General features: G+C 36.0%; 1 protein-coding gene across 6 annotated transcripts; it reads right to left on the bottom strand.

Annotated features, from left to right (window-relative positions):
- Positions 1–11400: 11400 nt before the first annotated feature.
- On the bottom strand, positions 11401–25040 carry LOC18425642 (O-fucosyltransferase family protein). 6 transcript variants are annotated; one of them, XM_011631070.3, is made up of 10 exons: positions 24413–25040; positions 22573–22662; positions 22375–22474; positions 22125–22195; positions 17739–17827; positions 16469–16589; positions 16172–16315; positions 14380–14714; positions 13771–14011; positions 11401–12048 (listed from the first exon to the last, which is right to left on the bottom strand). In XM_011631070.3, exons 1-10 carry the CDS (start codon positions 24671–24673, stop codon positions 11743–11745), a joined length of 1758 nt encoding a protein of 585 aa, XP_011629372.2. In that variant the 5' UTR covers positions 24674–25040; the 3' UTR covers positions 11401–11742. The 6 variants fall into 6 exon arrangements, 3 of the variants coding, with proteins under 3 accessions (XP_011629372.2, XP_088722040.1, XP_088722035.1); XM_088865914.1 differs by having other exon boundaries at positions 11401–11987; XR_016054993.1 differs by lacking the exon at positions 14380–14714 and having other exon boundaries at positions 24413–25039.
- Between the last annotated feature and the right edge of the window lie 519 nt (positions 25041–25559).

Raw genomic sequence — 25559 nt, 5'->3', positions numbered from 1 at the left:
GGACCAAAATACCCAACTTGGCAAACAAGTCATGGCCTTTGTGGTGGATTTTATGTGAGGATGGGTTTTTATATTTGGTACCCACTTTATAAACTTTAAACCATCAACTTAAGGCACATATCACAAGCTTTTCTCCACGAGTTTCTCTTACTTTTTATAGCAATAGTACCAAATTGTTGTGGCTTTATATAAACTTTTTTTATAGATATTTGAAAGCTATCAGATTGCACTCTAGATGCGTAGGGCTGGCAATGGCCCAGTCGGCTCGGTCTTAAAAATATAGCGCCCAAGTACCAATTGTGGCTTGAGAGCTGGGCTAAGGCAATGCGGTTCAGCCCAACCTAACCGAGCTCTCTCATTTTTTGGTTTTTTTTGTTTTAGCCTGGCCATGACATGTTCTGGCCCAACCCTAACAAGCTAGAGCTGGGTTTGAGTTGGCTGGCTTTATGGGGACAAGGGCTGGGTTAAGGCCTAGGCTGGCCCGACCCAAAACCCTTGCATGTGCGGCACATACTACTTTACAAGAGGGAAGATTATAGGCGCCAAGTTTGATTTGGGTTTTGAGATTCCCAAGGCTATAAATGGATAGACATATTTTAAGCAAAAGATTGATGAAAAGAGCGAAGTAACACATGAGAAGGTGGGGAAAGAAAAAGCTCAAAGTTGTTAGCAATAAATAAACAATTGTTAAGTTAAAGACACGTCTTGAGGAAAAAACATTTATGAGGATAATGTTGGCTTCTATCTCTTTATGATGGAAGCTTGCAATTAAGATGGGTAGCATAGACTTGAAGTTACTAATGTCTTGCTATTTTGAAAGCACAATCCCATGCCTACTTCCAAGCTGCTTGGCTCTAAGAGAGAGAGTGAGAGGGCTCCAACGGTGCTGCAAAAGTGGGCAGCCAACACAGTTGCCTCTCGTTTCTTTCTTTGTTTTCTTTTCTCTTTTATTTATTTATTTATTTATTTATTTATTTATTTTTATTTTTTTTTGAGAGCTCGCCTTAAGGTAGCTGCTTTGTTAGAGTATGTTGTGCATTTACTTTTTCAGATAAAATTCAATATACAATTAATTTTAGGACCCTAAATTTTGGGGGTATAACCTTGATACATAGATTAATCTCAATAAATAAATAAATAATTCTAATTGCATCCTCTAAACACTTGAAAAAAATAGTATCTCAAGATTGAATAGAAACCATCTAAGTTTTAGATGGTGAGATCCCAATTTTAATACTCAAATTTCATTTTTCTTTCTTTCAAGAATAATTATCTAGTGTTTTCTTAGGTGGTTCTCAAATTTCCTATAATCCTCACTAGTAGGTCGTTTGATTGAGGGAGCAGAAGTATACAATGCTCCCGAGGAAACGTACTATATGTGCTCTTAGTTAAATATTCGAGATCACGTTCCATTCCTATCACTAATTTACCAAGAAAAAATTTGTTTTGGAAAAAGAACCTGGGCTTAATTAATTAGCACTTAGACTTTTTGTAATGCTACATTCTAGACTAACGGAAGGGACCCCTCCTAAAAAAATAAATAAATAAAATAAAATCGACGATCAAGAGCATGTAGTTTTAGATAGGAGAACTCAATAGGCACTTTATTAGCTCCTCTTTAACTAGGAAAGGACCTAATAGCAAAACTAATAACATATTTATCAGCTTAGAGTTGGCCACAAAAAATGTTCTTCAGCCATTTTTAATGTTGAATGGAACACATTTCAGATATAGGAATCGGATTTGCTAATGTATATACATTTCTTAGTCAACCCAACGTGTTTGATCGATGACTTTTTATACTTCCTGCCATCTTTAGTGCACCTTCATTTGTCTCAAATGCTTTCAAAAATTCCCATTGAATAGTTTATTTCATAATAATAATTTATTATTTTGAAGTAATTTATAAAAAAATCTCATTAGAAAATGCAATTTTAAAATAGAGAGAATTTTAGGTTAGCCTGCTAGCTGATAGCTACAGTAAACGTTGATGGCCTAGATTGAATCTGAGCCTAACATATGGTCACGATTATATTTTGTATTTAAATTTTAATTTTTTTTTGTATAAATCCAATTCATTTGAAATTTTGAGTATCTACTCTTTAAAAATAGGTGGACCTAATAAAAATATTAATAGCATAATTTATAAAAAAATAAATTAACCAAAATACTCTTTAGATGATTCAATATGGCATGTTGGGTTTATACTATTCCATCAGCTAGTTGGCTTACACGATCTTTTTCCTTTAAATTTTATATGGAAAGTTACTTTTAAAATATTTATAGGGCTTGTCTAGAGTAAACAACCCCTCAAAATACAAAGGTTGAAGGGAAAAATTTATATAAGGAATCACATATGCATCTAAAAAATCTATTGAAAATGTTGTTTTAATGTTGAAAAACCCTCTAATCGATCATCTCTACATCGAGATGTATGAATATGAAAGAAAACAGAGTTTTGAGACCTATAAATAATGCATCTTGAAACACGTTATCTAGACCGTCCATTTCAAGGTTTTCATATATTTATAGGTCTACTTGATTTTAACCATTTTTTGAATTTAAAATTTTATAATTAGATATGAAAATAAATTTTAAGATAATCCTAAGAATTTTTTACAACAAAATTATATGTTATGATGAAATTTGGAAGTGCACCTTAATTGAATTGTTTAAGTTTGCAACCTTATAGAAACCACACCCATATTAGAATGAGTTGTGATAGGTGTATGTAACGACCTAAGATTTTTCTAAGTCACCTGCAAGGCGGGGAGAGTGAAGCATCGTCCGATGTATAGCGAAGGGACTAACACAACACATAGAAGAGAAGGGACTATCGTCGCGCGCGTAAGGGACTATCACAGCACGCGTAAGGGACTATTACCGCCCGCGTAAGGGACTATCGCTGCGCGCGTAAGGGACTATCGTCGCGCGCGTAAGAGACTATCGCCACGCGTGAAAGGGACTATCGCCGTGCGCATAAGAAACTATCTCCATGCCCGTAAGGGACTATCGCCGCTTGCGTAAGAGACTATCTCCACGCGTGTAAGGGACTATCTCCACGCGCGTAAGGGACTAACACCACTCGCGTAAGGGACTATTGCCGCCCGTGTAAGAGACTATCGCCGCGCGCGTAGCACTGACTGCGTCACTGCCATGCATGGCCACTTGCCCAGCTGCATGGGAGTGGCGCGCCAACTGTCAGCTTTGGAATGCCATCAGAGGAGTATTTAAGCCTTCTTCTTTCCCCTCACTCCACTACCACCCACACTCTCTCATCCTTTTTCTCTCTCTAAGGCAAATTGGAGGACTTGAAGGAGGCTCCCTTAGCTCACTATTAGAGCAGCCAGTGGGAGAGTTAAAGAGGACTGGATGAGAAGGATTTTGGAGCTTTGTGCTTCTAAGGTAAGTGGATTTGGAAGTGTGCATCATAAGTGTTTCATGCATGATGTTTGGACATATAAGAATGAGGTTAGAACCTTGAAATTGGGTGCTAGAATCCATGATTCTATAACCTTTGTGAATAGTCAAAATACTTGCCAAATATTTCTGTAAATTTTAGTCTAGATAGAGTAACTATTGACTGTTTGTCAACTATGGGTTGAAGAATATTGCTGTGAATGGTTTATGTTCATGCATGCATTTAGAGTTTGGGAAAGAAAAGGGGAGAATGAATTTCCACAAATTACAAGTGTTTTTGTATCTAATAGTTCAGTAACCAAACGGGATCCAAATGGGCTCACATCAGTTTTGAATGAAAGCTATGTGTGTCTACTACAACTTTTATTCTTGTTAAATCGTGATATTTTGTACTTGTTAAGACATATGCTCCAATAAGTAAGACTATGTCACTGTTAACAGACAGCAGAATTTCAGCTACAGTCATCTACCTTGGACAAAACTTTTGAATGACTTACAAGTGTCCAAATTAGTTCAAATCACCTCCATTTGAACAGTGTGTGTGTTCACTATAATTTTCATGTTAAAACCATGTTCAAATTCTTCCTGAATGAGAAGCTATACTCTCAATTACATATATAGGTCACTGTAGACAGTTTTAATAATTGTAAAATCAATGTTTCTGTTGTCATACGTTTTAAATGACCAAATGACGCCCGTTTTCTTCCAAACCATAGTCATTTTAAAGATTTATGAGTAAGTTTAAAATCACTTGTTGAGCATATTTTGAAATTTTTCCCTAATTTAAGAGTTATATGACTAAACGTGAAGATATGTCACTGTGGATAACCTTCTTAGGAACTCAGAATTAATGTCAAAGTGTCACCGAATTTGATTGACCAAAAGAGATCATTTTTCTCTTAAACCACCACTATTTGAAAGGTTTGTGGGTACACTTCAAATTTGCATATTAAGACTTTCTTGAAGAGCTCCTAGATTGGGAGTTACGCCTATCTTATGGGGATGATGTCATTATTGACAGAACTTTCCAGAAATTGTGCATGTTGTGAGTGTGAATGCTATCTAGTGAGTGCCCTGTGATATTTATGCATTGAATGAGCATGAATGTTATTTAGTGAATGTCATGTAATATTCATGAGCTAATTGGAAATGCCATATAATGAATGCCAAATACTGAAACTCTATGCATTGGCAATATGAAAGGCGTGAGCACCAAAGTGAAGTGTAATATGACGGCATGCTTCAAGCATGACCCTCGTTTGTGATCAATAATAGTGAAGTGATTCATTGACGCTACGCACGGGTTACCCGTGGTGGTATGATGACTTGACTAAGGCCGGCAATATTCCCTAACTCTCTGTATGATAGGAAGGAAGTTAGGTGAAAAGTATGATGGGTGGGTGTTGTGCCCCCCGAAAGTCTGTATTTTATAAAGAGAAAATAGTGAATTGTGCCTTGCAAGACAAGTGCTTATCAAAAGCCCCAAAGTTCGCTGGGGAAAGAGTGCGTAAGTGCGAGGGCGTTACGAAGTGGAGTTCCCCACTTGTCATTGCCCTCTTTCCCAAGAGATAGTAGAAGTTTTAAATAATAAGATTGGCTCAGCCTAATGAATATGGCTTATACTTAGGGAGTAGGTGAACCTACGAAGTGAGTGGTTAATAATTGAATATATGACTGTGAGTACTCATAGTGATACTGATTTTATGATGACCATGATACTCGATATGCCGTATGAAATGAATGCATGGGTAAGATTTCTAACTAGATGCTTTTTCCGATTTCTAACTAGATGCTTTTTCCTTGATGATTGTTTAACAACAAAAGAATTCTTTATGATGCCTGAATAGACATATCACAGATACATAACTACTAGATCCTCTTACTGGGCTTTATAACTTATTCCTCTCTTTCCCTCCCTGTAGAGTAGAAGTTGTAGGTTGAAAGACTACCGGCCAGGGGAGATCGATCTGGTCGTTGAAGACTTGTACCTGTAAAGAAGACCTTTTGCTTGTATGTGTTTGTCAGTAGTGGGCCATGTTTTGGGTTGTCTTTTGGGAACTATGTATTTTTGTAATTTTTGGCCTCCTGTGCCTTAAAGAGATGTACTATTTCAAGATGTTTATATAATGGCATATCTTAGTACTTCTTCTACGTAGCTTCAATTTTATTTTTGCCCAGATCTTACTTGTTTATGTTTAGAGTTTTGCTTTATTTCATGGTTTGCTTTGATTACCACTTTTCTAAAGTGTTGAGCGCATTCCAACCTGAGTGGCATTCGCTACCTCTGGTCGCGATCCCGCACTCTGTCGCCCTCCGGCATGGTGCGGTAAGGGTCAGGGGGCGGGGTCGTGATAGTGTATTTATTAAAAAATATTTTTGTTAATAGTTAACTTAATTATTAATTAAGGGAAAATTAGAAACTTTTACAAAAGTACAATGGTATTTTGGAAGTTTATGTCTTTGAACTTTATTTATTTATAGAGTACATTATCCTCTAGTAAGAATTTCAACTTTACCCCTTATAAAAATAATAAAAGTATATATTACCTTTTAGTGATATTGACACAAATACTCTTATTAGATGGGCAAGATATAGTAGTATAATGCAATCATCTTCATAAACCATATTAGAGACATTTGTTTGTCACGAATTTTTAAATGTACACTCCTGTCATATATAAAGAACAATCACAAAAAAAGAAAATTTTCAAAAAAACTCCATAGAAATTGTTTTTCTAGCCCAATTAACATAAGCCGTCCATTTTAGTGAGATGGTTAGATATAGGCCTTAGAATGATATTTTTATTCCCAAAATTTTTATATAGCATTAACATCATTAGATTAACCATGTTAAAATAAAAAAAAATGATTTTGAATTTGTTAAGGCCTAAATCTTGAAATTCACCAAATAGACAGTCGAGATTCACTGTTGGAGGGTACTAATTTTTATCATATCTAGGGTGCAAATTGTTTTTTCCTTTTTTTTTTTTCTGTAAGATTGATTATGAGGATGAAAAGAATGTGTGTGTAAATTGGGGGTCATACAAATGCCAAAAACATGGTTTTCTAGATGTGTTGTTGCATTATAATACTATACAACCGTTGCATGAAACCATTTCCCTATATATATATATATATATATATATATATATATATATATATATATATATATATATATATATATATATATATATATATATATATATATATATATATATATATATATATATATATATATATATATATACATAATGATGATTTCATGCAACCGTTGTATAGTAATATGATGCAAAAACCATTAAAAATCATCCTATGGCCATTTGTTTGATCCAAATTTTGAAATACACACTCTTTTCATTCTAATGAACAACCACAAACAAAAAGAAAATTAAAAACACAAACTAGAAAGTATTGTTTTAGCCCAATTAACATAGGCCGTTCATTTTGGTGAGATGCTTAGATCTAGGCCTTAGAAGGAGTTTTTCATTTCCAATTTTTTTGGATGGCTTTATTATCATTAGATGAATAATGTTAAAAAATAAAAAAATGATTTTGAGTTTATAAAGGCTAAGATCTTGAAATTCACAAAATAAATGGTCTAGATTCGTTTTTAGAGGGGACTCATTTGAACCATATCTAGGGTTTAAATTGAACCTTTTTTGGACGATTGATTATTGAGATGAAAAGATTGTGTGTGTAAAATTTGAGGCCATACAAATACAACAAACATGGTTTTCTAGACGTGTAGTTGCATTATACTATGTTACAACCATTGCATTGGGTCATTGCTCATATATATATATATATATATATATGGGCCCGGTTTTTATGCGGCCAAGCCCGCATATGTAGAAATACGGGTTTCTTAATAAATTTATTTTTGAGATGGATTTTAAGACTTAATTATTAAGGACATGTAATCTCTAACATGGAGATCGTGAATATGATAAATAAATAAATTATAGTAAGAAAATATTTGGACCATTAGTTTCCATTGGTTTTAGATGGAACACCTACTTGCATCCATATTTAAGATGGATGCTTTAAACTTTCTGGACCGCATTTGTAGAAATGCAGTACAACCTGCATGAAACAATTTTACTACATATATATATGGATTGTAGACAATTGACCATCTACCTTTTGTAAAAAGAGGTCACAATTACTTACAACCTTCCGATGTGAAATCTAATAGCTTAGGTATGTCACAAAATTCGAGAAAATTTATTTTGAACTTTAATCTTAGTTAAAGAAATAAATGCAACCACTCAATTTCACATCCAATGGTTAAGATTAATTGTGACCACCTTATGCAAAAGGTTAATGGTCTCATTATATACTTTCATATATATATATATATATATATATGAAAAAATCTAAAAAATATCTATAGGCAAAAATAAACAGTGTTCACCACTGTCACAGACTTGCTATGTTTGTGGCAGTTTATTGAATGGAGCCGCAACGAACGGTACGTGGTCCATAGCTGTCGAAAAATCCTCGCCACCCTAAAAAAAAGGATGGCGATGGCACTATTATTGAGTTTATGTGGCCTTTAAAGGCCTTATGAGTGATTGTGAGGAGACATCATGAACTCAGTGGAAGTGTGGTCCCTTATGGACCATACCATGCAAACGATGTTTGTAGATACCGAACTGTGCTTGACGATCTAAGCCAGTCAGTTGGAAAAAACTCATGTTACCAGGCATAAAGAATTAATCGAGAAGGGTTCAAATGGGTCATTCCTTTATGAGGTCGGAGTATATATCCGAATGAGTGAGCCGAGGGACTGTGTGACCCTTGTGTATGATGGTGGCCTACAGAGACGAGGGTCAAAGCCTCATTCATGTACCATCACACGACATGCATATTGATAGAGCGTTTGGGAAAGCGAGCAAGCTACCTTTTAAGGTGAAGTGTATGCATGTACGAGAGATACATCTATGCGCCATAAAGATGTGGTCGCATTAGGTCTAGGTGACCTTGACTCGTCTCTAGGGGATAACTTGAAATCCACAGACTGAGATTGAGACCCCTTGGCTCATCGGTCAGACTTTGATGACTCGCTAATGAGTCACTGCTTGGACTGTGGGTTATGGGCAACACTGAGTCAGTATGATTAAGCAAGCGCGGTCTGTAGTCTACAGTTGAACGTGGAGTGCCCCATTATTGATTTAATTCATTGATCATGTGGATCATTTTCCTTCAAATTAATTTAATTATGTTTCTTTTCTGATAGATATTATTTTAGAATGATTATTTGAATTTTTATAAACCCTTGGATATTTTATTTATAATATTTGAGTTTATAAAATTAAATATATTAATTTTTAATGATTTAAATATTCAAATAATATTCTAAAATTTATTTTTTATTATTTTTTAAATATAGAAATTTTTATGGGGGCATATTGTGCGTGTGGGCTTACCATATTCTAGAAGGTGGGGCCCATAAGTCTCTATATTGGGTGGCACACCACCTTTTTGAGTGGAAGGTTATCCCATGGGTGGCACCTCTAGCTCTTTATAGGATTTGTTAATATATTTTATCTCAAATTGGTTTGAGTTGATAAAGTGTTTTATCTTTAAGAGATTTGAGTAAATCTTTTAGAATGACTATAAGGCTTATGAATATATATTTTGGATAGAGCACAATATTTTCTTGATTAATTTTTATTCGATGTGATAATGGTTAAAGGAAATAGGGGATAATGGTTCAGCACATTCTGTAATGTTGATGGTCTATCTATGGAATGAATGACTCAGATCTCTCAACCCACAAGTCACCATTGATCGACGATTCAGATTCAATATTGTGAGGCAAGCAATGGATACCCTAACCTAATTCTCTATAAAAAGGGGTAATCCCCCTTCATTCTAATCACGCACCTCTCTCTCTCTCCTCTCTCATGCCCCATTCTCTCTCTCTCTTTACTTCTTAATAATAAAAAAACGGTCATCTCTCTCTCAAATTAATTATCATCTCTCCCAAATTTTGGTCAAAATCCTAGGGTTCAAGAAAAATAAAGAAGGGATAATTTTTTGTCTCAGTATTTTGGGGGATTGATCCTAAGAATCTTTCTTGAGCATAAGGGTTCAATTGAAGAGCTTGGCCGAAATTAGCTTTCCCGGTTGAGATTGGACGAAAACCGTCGATCCCACGCTATCGGATGGTGGTGACACGGTGTGGGGTGTAATAAGCCCAGTTGAGATAATATCTGACATTCTTTTTTTGTTTCTTGCATATTTAATTGTATAGTCGTTATATTCTCAAGCACAAGATTTATAGTAATTTTCTTTGATTAAAGAAAATTGGCTTAATAGCGTCAAATTTTTAAGATCTTGGATTTGTAAGGTTTTATTTTCTTTGAAGCAAGAGCTATTGTAATAAGGCTACTTATATGTGATATTTGCCAAAAGAAAAGAAAAGGGTGAAAAATATATATATATATATATATTTCTGGCAAGATCACATTGGCCTTTCTTTCAGCTATGGGCAATATCACTGTAGCATCTCGCCCATAGGCGTTGCATACATGCTTTATATATATATATATATATATATATATATATATATATATATATATATATATATATATATAAAAGAGGGTTTTTTGCTCTTGCGAAGCAAAAGGTTGAGAGTAGTTTGTGAGACAAACTCTTAAACGAGGGCCTTGACAAGATGTAACAAACCCACCCTCTAATTCTAATGGCTTTAACACTGCAAAGCAAAGCCGTCTAGAGTGCAGTGCTTTTATGTGTGTATAGCCTCTAAAGTGCAACGAGCAAGCCACCTCGCGAAGTGAGTTGATGTTTTGCATAGGCTACACATAGACATAAAATCCCTCCTTAGGGGGAGGCAAAGCACTTTGGTATGTGTGTGTGGTCGTTCGACATGCATTTGGCTACACGACTACTAGTTATAGTTTATTGGCATGCTTTTGTCCACTCGGTGTGCTTCTATTGGGGCATTTTTGTGCTTGGGGCCATGCCGGTTTCCACTAATCTATTAGTTTAAAAAAATAGTCAGGTGGACAATTGGTTTGTCTCAATCTGTAGAAGAAAGCATTATTTACATCTAGTTTGAAGAGAAGCCACTATTTAGCAAATGCAACAGCGAGAATAAAACGAATTGATATCATTTTTGCAACCGGTTTGAATGTTTCATCATAGTTATATATATTTGATTGTTTTTATTCCAAAATTACCAATATCAATTTCCTTAAATCCTAAGAGCACCCATATCAATTGAGCGTTCAAACGACTCCATTTTTGTTTTCTTTGGCCAACTCAGACTTTCAATGTCCAAACTCCTCTCCTACTTAAAAAATAATAACAAGTGAGTGGTTCAAACATTCGCCCACTAAAGGATTTTTGAGATGCAACTTACTTCAACAGTATAACATTGCAACCTAATATAAACTTTTTTCCTTCGAAAAAACACCCAATAATATTTTTTAAGTAAGACAAAAGTTCGGAGATTGAATACCTAAATTGGCCCACTTACAAATAAACATGTAAGTGGAGCAGTTTGAACAACCAATGCCACACCTCTCACCCACTTTTTCAGAAAAAAAAAAAGATATAACCCTGGTTCAAATATTGGGCTTCCAAACAGGGGTAGTTTAGAGAGAGGGAAAAACAAAAACACACAATATGAGACTCATGTTATTAAAATGTAATTTTTCCTCCTTTTTAAAAAAATATGCATCAGCCATCACAGACTTTCCTATGCCCTAAGTGTTTTCCAAAAATTTGAGATGGGGCGTTAAGCCTTATAGAAACGACATTCATTAAAAAGTAAATCTAATTACACTTCATGCAACCTTCTCCCTTCCCACACTTATCACAGGCATGGAGACAAGCAAAAATAGAACGGGCAAGAAAAATGTTGCTCACGTGGTTCGTTATCAAATGCACTCATGAGAATCAAGCGTACTCGTACGAATCTCACTAGCCACATAATATAGAACATGTCGGTTTTGGACTAAAAACGTTCCCAAAATTTGAAAAATGAATTACACATGATTGTATGCACAGCCCACAAATCCTCTTAAAACGAATATACAAGAGGCACCCATGTCCAATCTATAGATTTCCATGGGTTTAATTTGCAATCTGAATAATTCAAATTCAAAGAATTAAAAAGTGGAGAGAGAAAGAGTGTAGTGGTTTGACCGTCCAGCTCATTAAATTGGAAGGCACATTTTGCAGCAACGTTGGCTGTTGGTATGGATGCAGATTACCAGTGTGCATGCGCGCTTGAGAGAGAGAGAGAGAGCTCTTTTGAGCTAAGCCAGTGGTCATGACACTGACCCAACCTTAAGCCTTACACATGCATTCCGGGGACCTTGGCTGACGATAAATACTTCGCCCAACAGGTCGCACTCCGACTCTTTGGCATTCTTCTATCATCTTCCTCACCCTCTCCTCAAAATCCACCCACTCTATGCTTCCACTTTCTGATAGTATCCTTGCTAGCCTCTTCTTGTTAGGCCGAATGCTTGGCATTTTCCTGCCACCAAAATATGTCCTGTATCCCGACACCAAAGATGATAGCTGACTTCCTGAATCAGTCATAGCAAACACATCGGCAGTGGCACATGCAATGAAATCCAAGGCAGCCATCTGCACCCAACCCAGAAGCCAAATCTAAATCACTCTTACGTTTTCTGTGGATAATTTGGTAGCATGCTAAATGTCAATGTTTCACTTTGACTGGGAAAGAAATTTAAAGACATGAAGGGAACAGTTCGTCAAGTTTCATAGACTTCTTGGTGACAGCTAAAGTGAATAACAGCAAAGTGATCAAAGGGGATTCTCGTAAGCACCCAATAAAAAAAATCATAAGAAATGCCTACTTTGAGCAATTACTTTTCAATAATAAAAAATGACTAGAGGTCAGCTGCTAGCATTGCTTTCGTCAAAATTCCAAAGGTTCTGCTCAACCATGAGGTCATTCATTTGATTGCAGAATAAGGTTCCATCGACTTCATTTGAGAGTAAATTATGTTACTAACAAGAAAATGGTAGGGAAGTATGTTGAAGCAATCCCAAGTCCGAACAGTCCACAAATCTTGTGGAAAGAACCGCTATTGTTTTCCGGGTAAGTAACCCCCAATGTAATATATTCTGTAACTTGGTGAAGCGGATGCATTTCTCATTGGGTAGTTTTGATATGGGCCAGGTAAGTTACATTAAATAGTTTCATCATAAAGACCTTAAAATGTAGGATCTCCAGCTGAAGTACCCTGAAAGGAAAGAGATAATTTTTCCATTTATTTCTTAATCTTTCTTCAGGCTAGTTGTACTAGATGTAGAACCAGAATGGACCAGACAAGGCCCTCCTCTTGTCCAACCACTAGCCTAATTTCAAAACACAAGCTCTCAAACCATCTTCTTGGCTGTTCCTTAGTTTTAATCTTTGAATTAAATGGACAATTACGTACGAACCCAATATAATAACTTGGTTTATATTTGGGGGCCATTTTATGGAAAGGTCCTAAATTTTTCAATTTTTTTAATTTCCATTTTACCCCCATTCCATAGTTCAACTTTTGAATTGCCAAAAGCACAAAAAAACTGAGTCTATAATATTAACTATCAAACTGCCCCAAAAACAACTTTCAAACCACTGAAAACACAAAAAAGCAAATGTATTTGGGTGGTTTGGAAGTCCAACTTCTAAGAAAAAATAAGTGTTTGGGCAATTCGAAAATCCAACTTTCAAATAGTGGAAATATTATGTTCTTTTCTTATTTTAGGGGATTCGAAAGCTCAAATTTTGAAACACCCAAACCTAGGTTTTTAATATTTCAAACGTTTCGAAAGCTGGACTTTTGATCCACCGAAACACTTAGCATTTTTTGTGTTTTGGACGGTTCAAAAGTTGGATTTACTAACCAGGGGAAAATGGGAATAGATGACATTTCAAAATTTGAGGACCTCACCATAAAATGGTCCAAAAGATGGACTAACTTATAATACTGCATCTTATATTGGGTCTCCAAATAAATTTCCCTAAACTATAAGAGCACAAGGTTGTTTATCACATCAGTGAATTAGAACCAAAATCCATTTTTATAATATTGTTCATGACTGTTCCCATGTTCTTGACAGACAATCTATAAGGTCGATGCTACTATGATGTGCTAACTAAATGACCATGAAAACAATTGGGATTCACATCTAATCCATATATTCATATATTCAAGCAAAAAATTTAGTTGGCTTCCTCGGCCATAACCACTTTGAATAAGTGAATTAGCTAAAAACTACTTTAGAACGCAAGCTAGATAAACTAGAGAAAAAGAAATAGTTAAAATAAACATCAACTAGAATTTGAGCTACCTGAGATGAGAAGTTCCTGAAAGGTGCAAGCTCGGTAGGCGTAAGAAGGTCTTCCTTTGTGACCACATTTGGGAATAGGCTTGTCAAGGCAACCATCCTTGAGTGACCACCATATATTTGAGAACCAGCAAGGTAAATGCGTGTGCTACGCTTAACACCAAGGGCCACAAGCATGAGTGCTGCTTCTTCCGGTGTCAAAGGGCATCTGCCTAATTTCCTCAAATCTTCAGAAGAGGCAACCCTGCAACCATTGTATTAGTACAGAAGCACCAAAGATTCTAAGAAAAAACTGCCCAAACACGGTACGGAAGTAAGAAATCAGCATTTTACTCTGCCCCTCTTGATTTGTTTTTTCGTTTTGTTCAAGTAACAATTCATTAAGACAAATGAACAGAGTATATATTCGGTTACATACTAGAGTGTAAACAAACAATGATGCATATACAATTAGATATAGAATGAGACTTAGAAAGAGAAAATGAAGATTGAAAAGAACTCTTTTCCTACTTTATAAGGTTGTATTGCTTAAAAATATCAGCATTTTAACCTTGTTTTTAGATGACTTAGCATTTTAACATTGAAGACACAGGAGCAATGGGAAACACATACTGCGAATTTCTTGTACGCATGACTAGTGCAGGAAAATGGGTTTCTCTATATGCCTGCAGTTCTTTCTTTTCATTTTCTCCCCCTCCAAACTCACAAAGGGAGTATGCTACCATATCCATTTCAAACCTCAAGTGTAAAGCGAGATATCTGGGTTGACTTAATGAAGCCTCTTTCTCTTCCAATGGAACCCCATGCATATAACTCCCGATCAGTTGCTCATCCAATGGATTCAATCTTGCACTGAATTTTCGAATTCTCTGAACCAATAATGCGCCGGCTTCTTGAATTTTAGGCACAAACTTCAGAGCATGGAAATTACATTTGCATCTTAATCGCTGCAAAATGATTCTCAGTTATCAAGACACAGGCAACATATTGGCTGACAATTTTGCAATGACAATCATTTCAGTAAGACAAATGCATTTTTTGACAAAGATGCTGGAAAACCCTACTACTGTTTTGCATTTTATGCAACCAATGGTCTAAAAGATTGATGATTTCATTTCTTATGATTTTATTCCCTATATATTTTATTTCATTAATAATAAACAGTTAGGTGCATGTACTTTATCTTAGATAAATATGGAAAAGACTTGTATTCCCATGGAAGTGTAACATCATCTGTTCCTAGCATGCCCTCATATAAAGATGTGCAAAAGAGATTTACAGAAAAACATAGATTTAAACATCATTCTATTCAAAGGCAAAAGCTATGCATGTGACAAACCTTTGAACCTAAGATAAGAAAATTTCCAAAACAATGAAGTAAGATTACCATGTAACAGTTTCTCATCTACAACAAACCCAGGTCCCAAGGAAGTGGTCTAATTTAGAAAGCCCGATCTTGGGCCAAGATGATGATGAGATCCAAAAGTCACCAAAACATTTTCACTCCATGGCTTCAATGTCACACGTGTATGCTTGACATAAATTCTTGAGATTTGTGAGAGACCTCTCATCTGCCTCTCAATTTTACATTGATAGATACCATGATCCTCCTAAGTCGATGTAGGTATGCATCTATATGCCAGTAGGCAACATCATTTTGGTTATTTAAAATCTAGTAAACTCTTATGATTCAATCAAATGTATTTTAAAAGTCCTATACATGAGAAATGTATCATGAAAGAGATAACTTCCCACCAAAAGATCTAATATTCAAACAGGGAAAAGTAGCAAGAAGAAATGACACAAGCTAATATGTTCCATAAATGTAAATTGGCAATTTTCACAATGCAACAGTCTTGGGCTTTCAGCTTTTTCATATGAACAACTCTAGCATTGTATCAGTTCCATAGTACACCTGTCATCAAACAGCTAAAACTTCATGTTTTCAATACAGCATGTTCGCATATATGAGATTGCTCACTTTGGGCTTTCAGCTTTTCATATAAACAACTCTAGCATTGTATCAGTTCCATAGTACACCTGTCATCAAACGGTTAAAACTTTATGTTTTCAATACAGCATGTTTGCATATATGACATTACTCATTGAACTTCACAACTACTGCAACTCAAAGCCTGCTGATTCTAAAGAACACAATACTTCTTTTTTTATCTTTTTGATAGGTAACTCCATTACATTATACGTATAAAGATGTACATGAATAGCATTTTTACACATTTAAGGATGTACATGTGTATTTATTTCACATCTTCAACTTAACTCGAGAAATTATGTATTTTCGAATGCCAATCAATTCCTTAGTAATATACATTTGCATGTCTAATGCACAGTTACACTGAGAACATATATATCATGTTCAGCCATGGACCTCCTTGAATGATACCTGTAAATCAAAAGGTAATGGATCAAATGCAAGTCGATTGCCGAATCCAACAAAGTGAACTACTTCATTCTGAATTAGGAGAGGAAGGATGGCTTTGACAAAATAACTAGGCTTTGACTCCTTCATAATATCCAGATCAGTTATCTGCCCAAATGCATGAAACAAAGTTACTACAATGCTCTAGTGATAACGTGCGCTTACAATTTCCTTTGCCTTTTCTTTCCGTTTTCCTTAAGACCGGGTCACATATTGATATCTAAATGCCTAGAGAAACAACAAACCCAGGAAGGGACGCACAAGACTGCCAATTGCTTCTAGGTCTAATGATTGCAGGCGAGGAGGCAATTCCTTTACAATATTCAGATCTTTCGGTAGAAACTCGATGAAAGCTTCTTCTTGATAGATGTCTCCAAATTGACTGCAATGTAATCATTAAAAACATCAAATTATCAATATAACTTCAAGGATCATCAAAGGCAAAGATTTTATATTTGATGCACGACAGATAAAAGCAACAATGATAAACCATTCAGTGTTTTGCTAGTGTAGTGAAAAAAGCCCTTCAAAGGTTTCTACATTTCAGAGTAAATTCAATATTTAATGTTGTTTTCTTTTTAACCTTCAAAATGATTCTACAGCCAATATTCCAACAAGGATGTTAAAAATCAACACTAACATTTCACTGTTTATGTACAAGTGAGAGACATCAACCGGTTTTTTATTGAAAACAAATGCATTTGCCAATTCAATCCCAAATAAGAAAATATTAAACAAACAAGCACTCAGAATGACAAGGACATTGGTCATGCTAACATGAAAAACAAAAGCATCATTTAGATTCAGAATATACCATGACTATCCAGAAAGTGCCCAACTTGATAGGGGCCCTTAACAAAATATCTGGCCAACAATGCTAACTTTTGCAACAGCAAAGTGAGGATGACACAAACACTGAAGGCTCAATTTAGCGAATAGAATAATAATACTTAGGACGTAAATTTCTTCCGATCAAGTAGTTCAAAGAAACTGACGCCTATGTGCAAAACACTGCCGTAGTGATTGTTATTGCCAAAAAAATAAAAATAAATAAATAAATAATAAACCTTATAAACTACGCCCACTAATGACCCATATGCTTAAGCCAATAATCATATTGTACCAGCAGTGATAAACCTTCCTTTGTCTTTTAATGCAAAAAACACTAGAAGGACAAGGTAAAATGTATATATCAAACTGGAGTCACTCATTGGTAAAACAATGATTATGTCAAAATGTGCTTTCAAGTTGATGGAACGAATGGCTCCAGCGACTAAAGCAAAAGGACGAAATAAATAGATGGCTCATTTGTGACTGTGACTTGACATCGATCAAACGCCATGAGGTCTTTGCCTTGAACTCTATGTTGCATTAATCTGCTTGTATCTTTCAGGTGGCCAAAGATTCTTATTTGTCATTTACTACAGACGCAGTTCAGTCTACAAAATGCAAGTGCAATGCTTTCTATACAATAACAATATGGAAATTATGTTATCTGTTTTCGCTTTCTAGCAAGACGCTATACCTATACCTGTCATCCTTCCACACGTTGCTGTAGAGAAATTTGGGAAGAACCAGAGTTGCATTAAGTAGAGAAGCAACTGCAACAGCATTGCACACCTGCATCCCGCAAGGGGGCAACTGTTAGTGTCCAGATTGCCCAAATCAATTCCCTGATAAAATTTCAACTACCACCGGTCAGAATATTTCATGCTCTCATATCAAATTCTCAAATTCAAGACCAAGGCTTCTTTTACTGATTGGAAAGTTTAAGCTCTAAAATTTGGACCCCTGATAATTGATACAAAAAGTCAATATCCATATATAGCTCAATTTCAGAATACCAAAGTACAGGGATGCATGGTTTATTTCTTGAATGTAATGCTCAATTGTATTTATTTCTGGACGGTAACGTGTGCTTGTAAAATTTCATTTTTTTGGCACTATAGTAGACCACGGTTTTGGAACAAAACCCAAAATTGATATATTTTTCCATCAAGTCCTTGATCAATGAAAGAGATAAGGTAAAATAAATTCTCAAGTATAATGGAAATAAAGGCATTGATTCCCACCAATCTATGAAGTAAAAAAATTTAAAGAGAAATTCACACACAGACCAAGTTAAATTTATGAACTATCATTTGGTCTATCATCATCATCATCATCGTCAAAGCCTTTTCCCAACTAATTGGGGTCGGCTACGCTAATCTTGGTCTGCCATTCTGCTCTATTAAGGGCTATAACCTTAGAGAGGCCATAAGTCCCCATATATTTTCTCACCACTTCCAACCGTGTCCTTTTGAGCCTATCCCTTGCCCTTTTTGAGTCTTCCATTTGAACTAACTCGCACCTCCTAACAAGTATTGTACGGGTAGCCTCAAGAACATTTTTAAACGAGCAAGGTGTTTCTTGAACCGGTAAAGGCCCCCATTAATATCATTTCCACAACAATTACACCTTATATAATTTTTGTCATTCGGATTCGAGTTATGGCCATATTTCCAACCCGGATTAACACTTCAAAAAGCTGGAGAAGATATTTCCATATAACAAAGCTCATTTTCTTCTTTTTCTGGTTACTAAATTTAAATATTGTCTAATCTCATCCCTAATAGCTCCAGGAACCTTTTTACAAGAAGCAACATTCCCTTTAATACTCTCTAGGTGTTTCTAGAATCGGTTAATAATACCCACATTGGTATCATTTTCACAAAAATTACACCTTATACAATTTTTATCATTTGGTTTCGAGTTATAATCATACTTCCATTCACCACTTCTAGAAGAACCAGAAATTGACTTATTCAAATGACAAGGCTTTTGTTCTTGTTTGTGGTTTACCGAACTTATATATTGCTTAACCTCATCTCTGATAGTTTCAGGAACATTTTCACAAGAGGCAATATCCCCCTAATATCGACAAAGTGCTTTTTGAACCGGTTTATATCCCTATTAGTACCGTTTTCACAATAATCACATCTTTTATGATTTTTGTCATTTGTATTCGAGTCATAACTATAATTCCAACCTGGATCACCACTTCTAGAAGAACTCGAAGAAGACATTGAAATAACAAATAAAATCTCAAATATGAAGATTTTTAACTAACCTTTTTGCTCAATCTTCAATCTTCAGTGTTTGAGATGTTTCCCGATCTCAAATGCTTCTTAAAAACCCTCTAATAAGCTTCAAAAATTATTAAAACTAAATCCAAACCAAAAAAAGGATGTTTGTATCGATTTTTCAAAACTCTGAAATACCCAATTGATCTCTGTAAAACCGTGATTATTTTTACTTTATTTTTCCTCTCTAAAGGTAAACAAAGGCGTTTAGGTCACACGATAACCGAAACCCCCCTTTTTCCCCTTAATTAGTGGCAAAGAGATGAAAAATGCCCCTCAACAAGGAGCATTTTCACCCCTGGGCGGGGCACTGAGCGCCCACCTAAGCAACCGCTTAGGGACTCCCCACCCAGGACGCTCGCCTAGGCTGGGCAACGCACCCAAGCCCCCCAGGCCCGCCTAGGTGTTAGACGGGCCGTTTTTTGAAACACTAGTATTGGTCTGCACCACTCATAGTCAGCCCGCCTAAGTCTACTTTCTTTTATCTTATCGCTTATTGGTGTCACACCTAAATTTTTTCTAATGCATGTACTTTGAATTCTATCTTTTCTTGTCTCATCACTCATCCATCTCAACATCCTCATCTCAGCTACACTCATTCTATTGGTATGTTGTTTCTTGACCGCCCAACATTCCGTCCCATAAAGTAAAGCTGGTCTCACAATTGTCCCATAGAATTCAGCTTTATTAGTATGAGATAATTACATAAAACTTTAGTTGCACATCTCCACTTTACCCACCCAGCTCTAATTCCATTTGGTCCATAATTATCAAAAATTTATAGTGAGGTCATTGTTTGCCTTTTTATTTTTTCCAGTTTGCCCCCATTCGATGTTGCAAACATTGAGCTGCATTTTTTATTAATTTTTGTATTTTATGTGGTTCTTGGGGCAGTCTGATACCCCAGACATCGGGCCATCCCATCTCTAGGGCAGTCTGATATTGGAACCATCAGACCGCCTTATAATTCTATTTGGTGGGCTTCAATGGGGCGGTCCAATTTCTAAAAAATTGGAGCATGTAAAAAAAAAAAATTGGGTCATCTAGTGTTACTAACATTGAACCGCCAAATACCTCAATCTAACAAGGATTGTGTATTTGGTTCTCTTGCTCATTTGATATGGCCATTGCCTTGGCATGAAAAGCACAAGGTGGTAGCCTGCTTACGCCACATGAAATGGGCATCATGTCCCATCTCATCATCCCCACCTTGGTACATAGAGCATCTTTTTAGCAAGGGTATTTTTTGTCATTAAGGCGAGTGTGACGTCATCCACATAGAATACACTAGTGGCATTTAATGCTCCATATGAGTGACGTCACACCTCATGTGGCTGGCATCAAAAATACCCTTACCAAAAAAATGTTTCATTTACAAAACAAGGGTATATAAGTGTCCCAATTTGTTGAGTAATATTCTAAAATGCTCTATAGTGTGAGCACCCTAACATAACTTTTTTTTTTAATATAAAAAGTTGTCTAATAAAAAGTTGTCCAATGTTTCAGACATCAAACTATCCATTGAAGCCCATCAAATGGAATTATAAGGCGGTCCGATGTTTCCAACTTCAGACCGTCCCAAAAATGGGCCGGTCCGATAGTTGGGGCATTGGGCTACCCTAAAAACCGCAAAAAATAAAATAAAAGATAAAAATGCAGTTCATCGAACTGGGGACAAATCTGAAAAAAAAAAAAAAAAAAATTCAAACGAGAGGAACTTTACCATAAAATTTCAAAATTTGTGGATCAAAAGGCAATTCAGTAAATTTAACCTGGTCTGTACGTAAATTTCCCAAATTTAAAAAAGCCAATGTACAACAATACACCAAAAAGTCCATAAGGTAAAATATGCAATGATATATACAAAGAAAATAATTCACTCTACCCCCCTCTCCTCCCTACTTGCCTTTGCTCCTTACCCCCCCATCCCCACCAGCAACCAAAAAAAAAAAACCTATTCCAATTCAATCTAGAAAGAAATTTCAGAAGAGTTTACTAACAAAAGCCCAATTATGATCTCAAGTCAAGGGGCGACAAAGAAAGTTATAACATCAGCATAGAGTGGAGATGAGATAATGGGATAACTAGCAAGAAACTTTTCAATGGGATAACTAACAAGAAAATTTTCATCATAGTAAGTCATAATAAATCTCAACCTTATCTGTAGGTTCATGAACGACCACACTAAAGAGCATCTGAAGGGCGAGGTGAATATTAAAGCATACTAAAGTGACAACCGAACTCATTATCCGTATTGTGAAAATAAATCCCCAAATATATACAGCCGAGACATAACAAATTTACATCCCAAAAATTGTTCCTATATAGATAACACTCTTCAAAACAGTGACTTTGTTACTCATTGGGAAGAAACATGAAACACCCAGAAAACAGTACACCCACGCATGTCCCCCCTTCCCGGTAGATTGATGCCTTTCAAAATATCAACAAAATTCATCCAGTATCCCCTTCTCTAATTAAAATCTAGAAAAAGACCCTCTCTTTCTATTACCAAATATTTCTTTTTATCATTTAATGACATTTACATATTGTTTGTGTACAACTGCCATACAATATCCTACCCAACACAAAAGTAATGAAAAGGACAATATCCAAAAAGTGGGAGTGATTACAAGGCACTCAACGTAGACTGAAAGAAAACTTTTAGATGATATATGCCTAACCAATTAAGGCAGCCAAACAAGTAAATTGTAAAAGAATCAGATAGCTTGAAATCTTCTTGATGCTATCCATCTTCTCCATGATCAAATAAATTTCACAGTTAACGACCTTACCGCAACACGTTGTTGATTAAGACCGCCATTTGCGCTCACCATTATAAACCCATAGCTTTTAGTTGCAGATCCTGTATTTATGCATGAGATATATATCATAAATCTGCATAAAAATAAATTCCACATACCTCAAACAAAGAAAGAGCTTCCCCATAAAAACCTCTTAAATTGATTTTCCACCATCCATGCAAAGCACACAGGGGTCTCCAAAGTTATTTAAGATTGAAGTTAGTGAAATAGATGACTTCACCTTGATTCCTAGGTTTATTTTGATCTGCACAAGGCTTCCATGCCGCTGCTTTGGAATATGGTTCCTCCCATGGCTTTCGCAAATTATTTTTCAATTCATTCTACAAATCAAGAGTCAAATTTCAGGAATAAAATCAGGCGTATAGAGAAATTCATGCTATTGGAAAAATATTGAAGTATTGGTCATATTAAAGAAGACCTCAGCAAGAGCATGGGATGCCAAATGTAGCAGACCTTCAAACATCACTCTTGGAGCCTTTTGTGCCTTGACAAATTCAGTCCTTTCACCCTGCAATGAGACATGCAACATATATTTTTTTGTCACATGCATCATGAGAAACTTTCAAAAGCCATAAATTCCTTATATGGTTATTACTAAGAATGACAGGGCAGAGAATAATTAGTTATTATGTAAGATAGCATTGACCAATAGGAGTCACATGATAGTGAAAATTCGCCTTCTGAAAAAATAAATAGTGAAAATTCGCCTTCTGAAAAACTAAATCGTTGAATAATAATATGCAATCTGCAGATAAGTCACAATCCCAACCAGCAGACTAATCGTAAGACCTACAGTAAGACACAACAAAAATCTTTGTCCATAATTTTACTAAAGGCTATTGTAACCAAGGTAAAAAAGAAAGGACACAATGGACCACCATGACCAGGCCTCCTAAGTTCCTCAAATAATGCATCAACAAGCTATCACCACAATCCAATCGGACATCATAAAAAATACATTTCCTAATCCATTTTCTGCAGGTCCTATGATCTGCATGAAAAGGCATAAAGTTGCATCAATTGGTGGTTGCTTGATTACTTGATCACAGTAATAGGCATTTTTCCAAGTTCACAACTCAAATTGGCCTTCTCCAGACCAACATAATATCTAGGACTGGTATACCTTCCTTGAGTCTTGAATCAACGTATCAAACATTCACGTTAAAAACTCCACACGACAATTTATCTGCCATGGACAAAGGTGAATTCGGAGATAGGTACTATAACTTCTTCATCCTAGAAGCAAAAAAAATTACCTAAAGGCTTAGAGACCTTTCCAACAAAACACATGTATCTAAGTCTTGGATGTCCTCTTTGTCCACACCATTGGGAACGATAGCAATAAAAGCACAATGCCAGCAAGGTTAAGCTTATCTCTCGCATGGTTTTACCAGAAAAATGACATGGAGAGACATCTTTGGCTGGTTCCAAAGGATATCAAAAGAAAGGATAGGAATCCATACCTACAGCCCCATCTCTGTTGAGTACAAAGTCAGGTCTTCTGACATCTTCAACCTCAAATTTTCTTTAAGGATTGTGGGTCACATTCATGAAAATGGAATCAAAACCAACCAATCAACAAGGGGCTTTGCATTTGCAATGACTTGAGTATAATCTATGTAGTACCCAGAATTTAGCCACTATCTCCTTCTCTTCACAGATCTTTTTCATCGAGTAATGAACCCTAGACTGCTGAGTCAAACACACAAAAAAAAAAAAAAAAATTCTGTAGCTGATTGATTGCCTCCTGTTTTATGATTTCCTGAAGAGTCTTCCTTAATTTGGATATTCTGTTTTTTCTTTATGATTTCCAAGGTGGGACGATCAGGAGCACTATGAGAGGGAAAATATTCCCACTCAAACATGCAAGAAAGAAGGGAAATGATTGATCATGTTTAAACATGGTCGATGAAAAATCTAAAAGGAATGATAGCTTCTGATTACTAAATTTTTCTTGCTGGAAGATGTGCATCCACATGGCATGCGTTAGCCAGATGTTATAAGTAATAGAAACCTGAGAACGGGTGATTCGGACACCTGACGAGATGTCAGAATCCCATTTTCCAGTAAAACAAGTAAACAAAGTCCCTGAATAAAATTTCACAATGAGGACCCGAATTCCACGAAAAACGAGTAGTTCAAATGAAACCAACACTGGACAACCTCCCTAAAATCCTAACCCAGGTGCCAGAATTCCGTAGAAATATTATTTCCACAACTAAAGGGGCAAGTTGGAGTCATAAGAAGAGAAAGCAAACCTGAATCACATTCAAACTCTTCTCATGAACACCTTTCAGAAGGTTCTTCTGCTGAATAAGAGATAGCATCAATGAATCTAACAGGAAAAGCAACACCAGAAGACCTATGGCACAAGTCATCAATCTTACATGTTTCCTAAACAATGTCTGCCTTTTGCCAATAGACGGCAGTCCCTTTGAGGTGCCAAAAAAGGTTTGCCTCTCTGGAAAAACGTCATAACCCATTAAAGAATCTGGTTGTCGAACTTGATAGCCTTTCATTGCATAAGAACAGTGAAAAATTTATGATTTAACCATCAAAAATTTAACCTCCAAAAAACCCACTTCGCCAATTTGAATATCCATTTCGAACTGTCTGCAGCATTTTCTATTTATTTCCCGCACTCTCCCACAGGATCAAAGTATATAAGCCTCAACACAGAACCACATTACTTACAAAACTATTACCAGGAAGCAAAACTTCTCGGAAACATCAATAACTCCTATAAATTTTAATGCCCCATCTAAAAAATGCACTGATATTCGTAAACACAATTCACATATCCCTTCAATGATAAAATGTTAGAAAATGAGACAATACCCATAATTTGTCAAAAACAATTATGGAGATTTAAGCTTTAGTTTCGTGAGATTCTTGTGGAGAGAGAAGTAAAGAAAAGGAATGGAATGCGTGGGATAGAAGGCAGGGTAAGAGAGAAGTCTAACCTTGTTGTTGAAGATGAAATGTGCAGCTCAACTGCAACAGCCATCCAACAACTTCCACGATTATAATAATAGTAATAATAATCAGTTGGATTTTGCGTTGCTTTGAAGGTGGGTTTGAAAGGGGGGAAGAAGAAGCACGAGAATAATCCATGAACCCTAAATTCCGCCATAACATAGCGAAAAGTTGCAGCAACGTGAACGAGAAAAGCCATCTCCGCCGCTTACTCAACCCAACCACAGACAGAGAGAGAGAGAGGTGGGAGTGACGGGGTTCATTTGTACTTGGTTCCACGAGCGGACGATTTTCAAAGGTGCCAAACGGAAGGATGCCGCTTGTATAAGGCCGAGGCTCTAAAGTCTAAACAATACGTACCTTCAAATAGTATCGAGAATTGTGAGAAATGTTTGTGATGACTTTAAAATATATTTTTATTTTTAATTA

The sequence above is a fragment of the Amborella trichopoda genome, chromosome 1 (assembly GCF_054954075.1).
Source record: "Amborella trichopoda isolate Santa Cruz 75 chromosome 1, AtrichopodaSantaCruz75HAP2 v2.0, whole genome shotgun sequence".
NCBI classification, from domain to species: Eukaryota; Viridiplantae; Streptophyta; class Magnoliopsida; order Amborellales; family Amborellaceae; genus Amborella; species Amborella trichopoda.
The sequence above is the reverse complement of the archived record's forward strand: the minus strand, read 5'-3'. Positions and strand labels throughout refer to the sequence as shown.

Coding starts and splice junctions, on each gene's coding strand:
- LOC18425642 (XM_011631070.3), bottom strand. CDS start 24,673: ATGAAAGGCTATCAAGTTCGACAACCAGATTCTTTAATGGGTTATGAC. Junction 14,715..16,171: donor CATTACCTTTTGATTTACAG/GTATCATTCAAG, acceptor ATCATTTTGCAG/CGATTAAGATGCAAATGTAA. Junction 12,049..13,770: donor TCAGGAACTTCTCATCTCAG/GTAGCTCAAATT, acceptor GGTTGGGTGCAG/ATGGCTGCCTTGGATTTCAT.